Genomic DNA, 11,816 nt, shown 5'->3' on the forward strand with positions numbered 1-11,816 from the left:
TGAGGGCGGAGGTGGGCGGGCCTTGTCCCCCCGCTGCAGCAGCGGTCTGAAGCGCCGCAGTGTGCTGTGGAGAAGCGCAGCGTTGGGCGGTTCCGTTTAAGGTAAGGCGTTTACTCATTATAAACAGTTTCCGTGAGCGTATTAAAATAAAAAGCTTCTTTATTATCAACACAGTTCACCACGTAGCGCTCCCCTTTCACAAACGTGTTATAATCCGTTGCGTGAAAAGATTGCTGATTAGTAACTAGTGCGATTGCCAAACAAAGATGGCGACCCCGCGGCCAGCAGCGCGCGGTGACGCTGGAGGAGGCGTGGCTCCGACCAGTGGCAGTTGGCTTGATCAGCACCGATCACCTTATCGATCATCTTATCATTACGGACGCATTCTAATGTCATATTTGTCCTCCTCAGATATAGTTTCAGTCAAGATCTGAAGACGAATTCAAATATAATCATCAAACAACTTCCTCCTAGTGTTCAGTAGCCAGGTACAGGATTCTCTAACTTCGATACATGCCTTGAATAATAACGATATTCGCTACCACGCGGCCTGTTTTTCTCCAGAAAATAACATACCCTAAGTAAATGTAGTATATTTTGACAACTGCAAGGGCTATCATCTTGGTGCCAAAATAGAGATTGTTGTGCAAGTGAAATATTCAATTTGGTTACTATTTAGTTAGAGTGAATAAAGCTGGAACACAGCGTATATGGAAGATCACATCTCCACCTGAAATAATGATCAGTTGGTCATTATCAGTTGACAGAGATGTGTTCAGTAGCCAGCTAGTCATGGTAACTGCTGCTAGGTGTAGTCATGGTAACTACTGTGTTGACACCCTGCAGTCATTAACCCCCGCCCTTCCTCAGGCCGTGTCTTTTTAAAAGGGCCATGTTGACATGAAGAGCGATGCTGAGCCACTGTTTAACTATGATGTTGACAGGTTTATTTTATCGAGGCACACCTTTTTAGAACAAAATTATTCAGCTTTGGTGCTCCTAAGTGGAATTGGCTAAAAAACGATTACTGTTTATGCCGATTAGTAATGTTGAACTATGTTACAGGGTCTAGCTTAGCAATGAACAGGATAAGGATCCATGTGTTGCCGTCGAGCCGCGGGCGTGTGAGCCAGCCGCCCCGCCCCCAGGAGCCCATGACCTGCGCCTTCACCCAGAGGCCCTGCTCCCAGCCCCGGCTGGACGGCCTGGAGTTCTGCATCAAACACGTGCTGGAGGACAAGGGCGCCCCCTACAAGCAGTGCAGCTACGTCTCCACCAAGAACGGCAAGCGCTGCCCCGGCGCCGCCCCGAAGGTGGAGAAGAAAGATGGGTGGGTTGGTTAGGCTGTGTCAGTGGACGGGTGGGTTGGTTAGGCTGTGTCAGTGGACGGGTGGGTTGGTTAGGCTGGGTCAGTGGACGGGTGGGTTGGTTAGGCTGGGTCAGTGGACGGGTGGGTTGGTTAGGCTGTGTCAGTGGACGGGTGGGTTGGTTAGGCTGTGTCAGTGGACGGGTGGGTTGGTTAGGCTGGGTCAGTGGACGGGTGGGTTGGTTAGGCTGTGTCAGTGGACGGGTGGGTTGGTTAGGCTGGGTCAGTGGACGGGTGGGTTGGTTAGGCTGTGTCAGTGGACGGGTGGGTTGGTTAGGCTGGGTCAGTGGACGGGTGGGTTGGTTAGGCTGGGTCAGTGGACGGGTGGGTTGGTTAGGCTGGGTCAGTGGACGGGTGGGTTGGTTAGGCTGGGTCAGTGGACGGGTGGGTTGGTTAGGCTGGGTCAGTGGACGGGTGGGTTGGTTAGGCTGTGTCAGTGGACGGGTGGGTTGGTTAGGCTGTGTCAGTGGACGGGTGGGTTGGTTAGGCTGTGTCAGTGGACGGGTGGGTTGGTTAGGCTGGGTCAGTGGACGGGTGGGTTGGCTAGGCTGTGTCAGTGGACGGGTGGGTTGGTTAGGCTGTGTCAGTGGACGGGTGGGTTGGTTAGGCTGTGTCAGTGGACGGGTGGATTGGTTAGGCTGTGTCAGTGGACGGGTGGGTTGGCTAGGCTGGGTCAGTGGACGGGTGGGTTGGTTAGGCTGGGTCAGTGGACGGGTGGGTTGGTTAGGCTGGGTCAGTGGACGGGTGGGTTGGTTAGGCTGGGTCAGTGGACGGGTGGGTTGGTTAGGCTGGGTCAGTGGACGGGTGGGTTGGTTAGGTCGAGTTCACGTTGGACGTTGTTAGATGGATGTCAGGGGTAGATGCTACGTAAAGAAGTGTAACCCCCACAAACAGTACCGTATCCTCCTGTTTTTTCCCCCGAAAGGATCCAGAATGTCACAATGCAGTACACCTTCACTGAATAATATCTGTGACAAATAGAACCAAATAATTTCCCACGCCATATTGGATGAATGGATAATTGTGTAGCTGGCCATTGTATACATTCTAGAAGAACACATACACATTTGGTCATGATATATGGAGGGTTCAGTCAATATTTCATTATTGAAAAATGTTCCCCATGAATAATCCACTAAACTGTTTGAATTTCAAGATGTTTAATATCGAACAAATGCCTTCTGTGTTCTACTTTTATGCGAGGCTGGGTATTTACACACCATACTGTTGTTTACCAGTTGTCTGGGGTCCGACGCTAAGGGGTAATCAACCTGATACATACGTCTGTGTTGTCCTACACCACACTGCAGTTTCCAACGCTCTGCCTCCTCTTCCTCTCCCCAGAGTGTCGTTCTGCGCGGAGCACGCCCGGAGAAACGCCATGGCCCTCCGAGCTCAGCTCAGGAAGAGCTCTTCAGGGCCGTCCCCGGAGGCCCTGCTGGCCCAGCTCAGTGGGTACAGCCGCTCAGACGGCCTGGAGGGCGGCCGCAGCCTGGAGGACGGCCGCAGCGAGGCCAGCCGCATCCTGGGTGAGCAGCGAGACCGCGGACCGGGCTTTACAGGGTCACCCTGAATAGTGCTCATAGCAACTGGACTGGGCCCTTCAGTGACGCACCATCCATATATTAATAGGCTAACAGGCAACAAAAATCAGTTAATTGATAATTAAAAGTCCCGGAGCTACTAGCGATGATGTCGCAGATTGCAACCAACTGCCAGGTGAATATAAGTAGCTTTTTTCACAACCATTCTGTTTTGTACCCCTTGAGCTGTCCGCCATGCCATTAGTACACCCTGACTCATGCGTGTTGATGAATCTACTCCATTTGTTCTATGGAACTCGTCTTCAACTTCTAGTGTCTAACACTACTGATTTACACTTATTGACACTTGTCATTTGAGAGAGAAAAATGGTATTCAGACTCACCCAGTTGCAGTTTGAAGTCCTTTTAATTAGTTACTTGAGTGAAGGAGAGTATGGTTCAGCTTTGATAGTTCTAGGGTCGGCGTGACTGCAGCTGTTATCAGGCTTCTCCCCATATTCAGCCTGTTCTTCTGCTTGTTTGGATGAGACAAAGCTGAGAAGGTCACTTCAAAGTGTATAAATGGATCCCAAAGGCAAAAGTTCATGCAATCGACGTTTTCAGCACAGGATATATTCCATTTCAACATCAAAACCAAACTCTGTCAATGACTTTTCAGCACGTCCCTCCCATCCCATCTTTACCACATGATCCAAGGACAAATTCATCAGAATTTCCTGCAGTTTTGCATGAATACTGGTTCTTTCATTTACTCTGAATTGGTTCCTCTTTCCATCCAGGTTTTCTGAATGTATATCATTGTCAAATTTGGACCGAAGTGCTTTCAATATTTTCAGGACTTGTGCCAACATCACTTGTAGCAAGATAGGCATCAAGCAGTGGAAGTCTCACTTTCAGAATCTTTGAATCGTTTCTCTTTGTCATACATGTCAAAGAGAACCAAAACGTCGTCTCTTATTAATTGATCCATGCCCCTTTTCACTGTTACTGAAATAAGTCCCCAATTTAGAGATAAAAGTGGTCAAATCCGATGTTTTTGCAACTCTCTTCAACACACGACGTGAACGGTCCACTCTGCTGACTGCAGGTGGCGTTCTGGTTGTCGTGTCTGAGGGCCTTTTCCGAGGCACTCAGACGTTGCATATCTGAATGACAGAGCAGACCTGCTGGAAGCCTCCATTTCTACCCCAGCACCAGGACCTGCCCACAGTGGTACCTTATGTTGTGGTCTCTGTCCTAGACGAGGACAGTCTGAGCGAGGAGGAGCCGGTGCCCTTGGTGCTGGACCAGACGTGGAGAGGAGACCCTGACAGTGAAGCAGACAGCATAGACAGTGATCATGAAGACCCTCTCAAGTAGGTCTCCAGTCCTCTCACACATGGTGTTATTATGCCACAACATTGGGTCAATTAAGATTATAAAACTTGGCTTTAACTTGCTTACCTCTTGCAATGTGTCTCATTTGCTATTTGGAAAACATGAATGTGTCTGCAGCTGAAAAGTAGAGCAAGACCTAGATGGGACAGTGCCTAACCCTCTCCGGGCTCACTCTTATCACTGACAATACATCCATGGAGACTCACCTACAGTAGTTTGCTAAAAACAATGATTGTTATAGACAGTAAGCTTCAACGCATTGATTAAATATACAGAGATCTATTCTACATGGGTCCTTTTGTAGCTATCGGTAGCATTAAAGCACTTTGTATTTATTGTATTTATTGCATTGTCATTTTATTTCGGTCCTTCCACTGCTGCTGGGCTGTTTTTGCAACAAACAAAATTCTCCTACGGGGGATTAATGAAGTTGTATCTTATCTTATCACAGAATGTGCGGTCCTCTTAGAGCTCTAACTTCTACTGCTGTGAGTGGGAGAGGCTGCCTGTCATGTCCCCTGGCGTCCCTTTCTCAGCTTGGGATGTAGAAACATGTCTCCTCCCATGGCTCTTGTGGCACGCCAAGTTCATGTGTAGAACCAATCTGTTAAACAAGTGAATCAACAGATTTGGCCAATGAAGGATGAAGGATTCAAAGTGCTTGGCCCTGGCATTTATTTGTTATCTAATCAATTCTAAATAGATTTTCAAAGCACTAAACCCATCCTTGATTTATTCACATTTAAAGCAAGCTGCAATCTGACCGAAGTCCAAATGTCTCCAGTGCATCTGTTTTGGATGTGGGCTTAAACATAACGTTTGGGGTTTCTGTATCAGACACGCAGGGGTATACACGGCGGAGGAGGTGGCACTGATCACACGGGAGAAGCTCATCCGGCTGCAGTCGCTCTACATCGACCAGTTCAAGCGCCTGCAGCACCTGCTTAAGGAGAAGAAAAGACGCTACCTGCACAACCGCAAGGTGGAGCACGAGTCCATAGGTAAGACTGGTGGAGTAGAGTCCATAGGTCAGACTGAAGGAGTAGAGTCCATAAGTCAGACTGAAGGAGTAGAGTCCATAGGTAAGACTGGTGGAGTAGAGTCCATAGGTAAGACTGGTGGAGTAGAGTCCATAGGTCAGACTGGTTGAGTAGAGTCCATAGGTCAGACTGAAGGAGTAGAGTCCATAGGTAAGACTGGTGGAGTAGAGTCCATAGGTAAGACTGAAGGAGTAGAGTCCATAAGTAAGACTGGTGGAGTAGAGTCCATAGGTAAGACTGATGGAGTAGAGTCCATAGGTAAGACTGAAGGAGTAGAGTCCATAGGTAAGACTGGTGGAGTAGAGTCCATAGGTAAGACTGAAGGAGTAGAGTCCATAGGTAAGACTGGTGGAGTAGAGTCCATAGGTAAGACTGAAAGAGTAGAGTCCATAGGTAAGACTGAAGGAGTAGAGTCCATAGGTAAGACTGGTGGAGTAGAGTCCATAGGTAAGACTGAAGGAGTAGAGTCCATAGGTAAGACTGGTGGAGTAGAGTCCATAGGTCAGACTGAAGGAGTAGAGTTCATAGGTCAGACTGAAGGAGTAGAGTTCATAGGTCAGACTGAAGGAGTAGAGTCCATAGGTCAGACTGGTGGAGTAGAGTCCATAGGTAAGACTGAAGGAGTAGAGTCCATAGGTCAGACTGAAGGAGTAGAGTCCATAGGTAAGACTGAAGGAGTAGAGTCCATAGGTCAGACTGAAGGAGTATAGTCCATAGGTCAGACTGGTGGAGTAGAGTCCATAGGTCAGACTGAAGGAGTAGAGTCCATAGGTAAGACTGGTGGAGTAGAGTCCATAGGTAAGACTGGTGGAGTAGAGCCCATAGGTAAGACTGGTGGAGTAGAGTCCATAGGTAAGACTGGTGGAGTAGAGCCCATAGGTCAGACTGAAGGAGTAGAGCCCATAGGTCAGACTGAAGGAGTAGAGTCCATAGGTCAGACTGAAGGGGTAGAGCCCATAGGTCAGACTGATTGAGATGGAGGGGCTGCTTCACATGCCCGCTCCATGTACCACTTCCTTTGGCTACGGATATTACAATTTGCATCCTTTTCAAACCTTATTTTGCTGTGCAGCTGTTATCACACAGCTCTCCCACTCTGTTAATGATGTATTGCTCTGTTCAAGACAATGCTCCATGAACGTTATGTACAGCTTATGAAACACGGACTGGATGAGTTAAGTCAAAACAAGATCAAAGAGTCGCTTTCCATTCACCTATCGATCGTTCAGACTCTACATCACTTCAAAATAGTCTCATTATTTCAGCTCGATCTCTGACGACAGGGATCTGAGTGATCTCTGGGTGTGGTCTGTCTGCACCGCTATGTGACCCGCTGACGGCTGCCTCACATAGGGGTCCCGGTCTGCACCGCTATGTGACCCGCTGACGGCTGCCTCACATAGGGGTCCCGGTCTGCACCGCTATGTGACCCGCTGACGGCTGACCCCGACTGTGGTCTGTGTTCCCCAGGGAGCAGCCTGCTCACCGGCCCCGAGGGCCTGTCCCTGAAGGAGCGGGACAACCTGAAGAAGCTGAAGGCGCTGCGCCGCTACCGCCGGCGCTACGGGACGGAGGCGCTGCTGCACCGGCAGCTGAGGGAGAGGAGGCAGGCCGCCACGGAGGGCGCCCCCCAGGTCTGCTGCCCCTTCCTTCTGACGCCCCTCCTTCTGCCGCCCTCCTCGGACGCCCCGTGGGGCTGTCTGCGGCCCGGTGGAGGCGTGAGGCCTGGGTCTGCCCAGAGTCCACACGGGGTCGTCTCGAGGACCGGCTCTGTAGACAGTGTTGCCTGCAGCGTGGGTTGCCAGATTGGGCGGTATATCTGTCCCAATCTGGTGACGCTGTCTGTAGACACCACGTTTACCTGCAGCTATGTGGTGTCGTGTCATATTTAAGTATTCGTTCTGTCTTAGGACACTAACATGAAGCAGAAACTCAAGAGTAAATAATTGAACTGGGTATATGGGGTTTCTGTCTCGTGGGGTCCTGTTGTCTTTTGGATTCCGTCCCTTGACTGAACTGGCCCTTCCTTCCTTGCAGCCCTACAACACGATCACAGTGTACGAGAAGTGCATCTCCTTCGTGGAGGGGACCCGCTGTACCAATCCCAGCCTGCCTCTGACCCGGCACTGCGTTTCACGTATCCTTCATCTACCCGCTACTCCGAGAATGATATCAATACAATGCTGCTGTACCATGCCCGAGCACCGGGGGCAGAATGGGTCAGCAGAGTATAATACAAGGGCGTGAATGGAGCTGAATACTATCAATGAGAATCCTGCCCTATCTCAGCTGTGCATGGGCTACTCACTCTGACTGTGCAAACAGCACCATCAATATTTCTCCCCTTCAATGAGGATGTCACCATATTCAGATACAAAAGGCCTTTTTATCAACTCAAGGATTCAAGATTGAATGAATGTAATGCCGTTGGATCTCTTCAGATATGTGGTCATAGAAAAGGATCGGTGTAGCCCCTCCCTCCGGGGGGACATTTGTACTGGCGTTGATCAAGGCCAGCCGCTTGCAGTAGCGGTTGGTTTCAAACGGCGCCTACGTGAAGTCCTTCCTATGGTCTGGGGGCTTCCCCAGAGTCGTGGGGGGCCTGCCCAGCCATGCTGGAAGAAACACTAAGCAGCTCAGAGCACTGTTGCATGGCGGTGTCGACAGCCGTCATGCACTGGACATCGAAAGGCCAGTTCACACGGTTCACCTATAAACTGTCCCCACAGCAGGTATCTGGTCTCGGGACACTCACTCAGTGTGTGGCTGGTGTCATGTCAGCTCCTCTCTCACCAGGGCCTCAAACAAGACATACAGTATACAGAACTCAGACCACAAGTTGAAGGACTAGCCAACCTATTTGTATCAACTGAAGTAGCCTAAGGAGCTGGGGATGAGGCCGTGTTCATCTATGTCTCCATCCTTCACCCTTTTACTGGCTACACACCTGATGTCTTAGGCAATCATCATCTATCTCTCCATGGTTTACCCTTCAACTGGCCGTATGACTTTGCTCTTTGAAAAATGTTCATTTGAAATCTTTTGTCCGACCTTGTAATTTCTTTTCTATCCATTTAGAGGACAGGAATGACCTACTTTTCTGTTGTTGAGACGGGCACCAAATGTCCAGTTCCTGGTACTGAGGTATAAAGAGAAATCTGGATAATGACACAGAGCGAGCAGTGTTACCATGTGAACGCAGGCTAAAGCGGAGGCTTAGTTCATGCTTAAAAAAAAAAAAAAAAAAAACCATCAGGACCTCATTGTTCAGAAGCACTCAGTTGTTTGTGCACAGTCCAATGCCTAACCGCTTAACCATTATAAGCACGTTGTGAAAACAAGTAATGCAGTAAACTAATTAGATGGGGAACCATGTCACGCTCGGAATAACGCTTCTCTTTTTGTTGTTTCCCTGAATGCACACATTCCTCTCTATATCCTATTGCACCATTGTTAACTTTTGTCCCTAACCGAGTGGCTCAGACATCCATCAGGACGGCAGCCAGGTGCTCTTCAAGCTGTGTCCGGGCGTGAAGGAGGTCCCGTGCAACCGCACGGTGCACATGGGCCAGTCGGAGGAGCCGCGCTGCCCCCTCCACCTGACCCTCCCACCCCCCATGTACCAGCCCGAGCAGGCGCCGCCCCCGCAGGTGCAGCTCACCCCTGCAACCAGAGACATGTACCTGAGTGCTGCCGAGCTCCAGCCCACGGAGAGCCTGCCCCTGGAGTTCAGTGATGTAGGTGACCCCCCTCTGTCCATGGAGGTGTTAGTCTAGGTGACTCCCATCAGCTCTGTCCATGGAGGTGTTAGTCTAGGTGACTCCCATCAGCTCTGTCCATGGAGGTGTTAGTCTAGGTGACTCCCATCAGCTCTGTCCATGGAGGTGTTAGTCTAGGTGACTCCCATCAGCTCTGTCCATGGAGGTGTTAGTCTAGGGGACTCCCATCAGCTCTGTCCATGGAGGTGTTAGTCTAGGTGACTCCCATCAGCTCTGTCCATGGAGGTGTTAGTCTAGGGGACTCCCATCAGCTCTGTCCATGGAGGTGTTAGTCTAGGGGACTCCCATCAGCTCTGTCCATGGAGGTGTTAGTCTAGGTGACTCCCATCAGCTCTGTCCATGGAGGTGTTAGTCTAGGTGACTCCCATCAGCTCTGTCCATGGAGGTGTTAGTCTAGGTGACTCCCATCAGCTCTGTCCATGGAGGTGTTAGTCTAGGTGACTCCCATCAGCTCTGTCCATGGAGGTGTTAGTCTAGGTGACTCCCATCAGCTCTGTCCATGGAGGTGTTATGGCGCATTCACACTATCTCCGTTCGTCGACGGATCTCATTGACTTTGCATGGGGTGCTCGCGAAATGCATTGTGGGTCTGTCCGTCCTTTCGGCTCTGTGGCCTGCGTCAAAAAATTGAGAGTTGTTCAACTTTTCGGGCAGCGACGGATCCGTCGGCCAATCAGATCGCGGTTATGCAAAATGTAATCAGAATCTAGTGTAATGAGCCGCCGTTGCCACTATTGTGTTAAGTTCACGTCATTATTATATACAAGGCACTCTTCAACGTAGTCCAATCTTCAACTGTCTGTCACACTCGATGTTGCTGTTGGATTAACAGTTCACCTATTTGTTACCTTGTAACCAAAGCACCTTTCACACATGCAGTCTTACCTTTAAGTCTGACCCTGCTTACCCATGTCCCGGAACATTTCCTGTATGGGTTAATGTGTGGGAAATCTGCCACCGATATGTGCATGCTCAAGACTTAGGTATTTAACCGGATGAAAAGCAGTCCCATTGGTGGAGATGCGGGTAAAGGGTGGTCTGATGACGCTTTAGATTCACACAGAGCAAGGCAACCAATCCCAGGACGCCCCTGATGACCAGTATGAAACGACCAATGTTTATGTTAACGCAACAATGCTGTAAGGCTGAACCCATCGTAATAGCAATACAGCTTATTGGGTTTGCTAGCAAGTTTCTCTTTTCAATCATTTCTGGAGACTGGAAAGGTTCCCCAGTCTGGGAGCTCGTCCCATTATGCACACTTGATGGCGGCTGGCGTCCACAGAGGTTGAATGAACGCCCTGCTGGATAGTGCTACGCCATGTGTAACCGGGCCCCAGACAGCCGTGTTGCTGAGCGTAGCGGAGAGTGTAAACCCTAGCAGTGAAGCTAGCTTTGGCGTCCTCCTAGGGCTGCTTGATTATGGGAAAAATCATAATCACGATTATTTTGGTCAATATTGAAATCCCGATTATTCAAACGATTATTTTTGAGTTTGAAAAGATGATGTATTTATTCACCATGTCGCCCAAAAAAAAAAACGTTGTTACAGAACTTTGAAATTATGCCTTAAAAAAATACACAAAATGGTCAAAATCTAAAATGATTTACAGATATGTGTCCAGCTGTTCTGCCCTTTCTATAAATCCTTAAAAAAAAACTTGATTATGTTAATCTTCGGATGGCGATCAAAATTAGATTAATCGCCCAGCCCTACGTCCTCCCGTCTGGACATCAGCCTGACCCGTCCCCTCCCCTCCCCAGGACCTGGATGTGGAAGGGGACGGGATGCAGGGGCCCCCCTCTCCCCTGCAGTTTGACACAGCCCTGGCCCTGGAGGACCAGAGCATCAGGGCCATCGCCGAGGCGCCCATGGACATCCTGACGGAGGGCGGGGGCCTGGACGCCACGGGCCCAGAGCTGAGCGAGGGCGACATGGACGCCATCATCCAGGACCAAGTCAACGCGCTGATGGGAACGTACCTTTCATCTGCACTATCCACCTTGTCTTTGTCACTGATCCATACATTTATTTATGACCTTGGATTCTGCAAATGTTACCTTCTAATGTCAAATGGGTAAAACATAGTATTAAAATCCACAAATGTCGGGAAGCGTGCGTGACACAAAACGTCACAACGCTGACTCGACCGACATTTAGCAAATATTCCTGTTGACTTCTGATTATAGCAAGTCTGCCTTGTTTCCATGGCTACCGGCAGTGTTTATAACTCAGCCCTCTGCTCACATCCTGTAGGCGGTGTCAGAGGAGGCCAGAGGAGACGACACTGAAGAGATGAGGACCCCTGAATCCTGTTTCCTCTCAACCATCTCATCGACGAGGAGCATCTCGTTTTGATTTAGATCTGGCCAGCTATGGCGATGTCTACAATGTAGATCAGTTTCTCCTTGACAACCATTTACTAGGCCCGTTCTACACGGTTACCGTTATGGATCATCTGTTCTGTCTGGTTTGGTGTATTTAATTTGTTGTTGATGGCTGTTCAGATTTTACAAATAAATGTATAATGCCATGCCATGTGTCTGCTCTTAATGTTTGAAAACCAGTAGCCTCTGATTGAACCACATTTGATTTGTTTCCTGTCTTGATTTCCTGAAACCCAAGAGATTTGCTTTGTTCTTCGTGGGTAGAAGAAAATGTGTATATAAATGAAAAGGAGCAAAGTGAGCAGTTTGAGTGCAACATGCG

At 49.3% G+C, this 11,816-nt stretch overlaps 1 protein-coding gene across 5 annotated transcripts; it reads left to right on the forward strand.

The window, feature by feature from the left end:
* The first annotated feature begins 3 nt into the window (after positions 1–3).
* On the forward strand, positions 4–11,642 carry kansl2 (KAT8 regulatory NSL complex subunit 2). 5 transcript variants are annotated; one of them, XR_003976306.1, is made up of 11 exons: positions 9–101; positions 412–488; positions 1,066–1,330; positions 2,711–2,895; positions 4,151–4,265; positions 5,125–5,288; positions 6,798–6,961; positions 7,365–7,464; positions 8,811–9,091; positions 9,132–9,571; positions 9,612–10,857. XR_003976306.1 is itself a non-coding variant. In XM_030352925.1 (11 exons), exons 3-11 carry the CDS (start codon positions 1,080–1,082, stop codon positions 11,396–11,398), a joined length of 1,479 nt encoding a protein of 492 aa, XP_030208785.1. In that variant the 5' UTR covers positions 11–101; positions 412–488; positions 1,066–1,079; the 3' UTR covers positions 11,399–11,642. The 5 variants fall into 5 exon arrangements, 4 of the variants coding, with proteins under 4 accessions (XP_030208786.1, XP_030208787.1, XP_030208788.1 ...); XM_030352925.1 differs by lacking the exons at positions 9,132–9,571; positions 9,612–10,857 and adding exons at positions 10,871–11,081; positions 11,364–11,642 and having other exon boundaries at positions 11–101; positions 8,811–9,064; XM_030352926.1 differs by lacking the exons at positions 412–488; positions 9,132–9,571; positions 9,612–10,857 and adding exons at positions 10,871–11,081; positions 11,364–11,642 and having other exon boundaries at positions 4–101; positions 8,811–9,064.
* The last annotated feature ends 174 nt before the right edge of the window (positions 11,643–11,816 follow it).

Source organism: Gadus morhua, chromosome 1 (genome assembly GCF_902167405.1).
Source record: "Gadus morhua chromosome 1, gadMor3.0, whole genome shotgun sequence".
In the NCBI taxonomy this organism is placed as follows: domain Eukaryota; kingdom Metazoa; phylum Chordata; class Actinopteri; order Gadiformes; family Gadidae; genus Gadus; species Gadus morhua.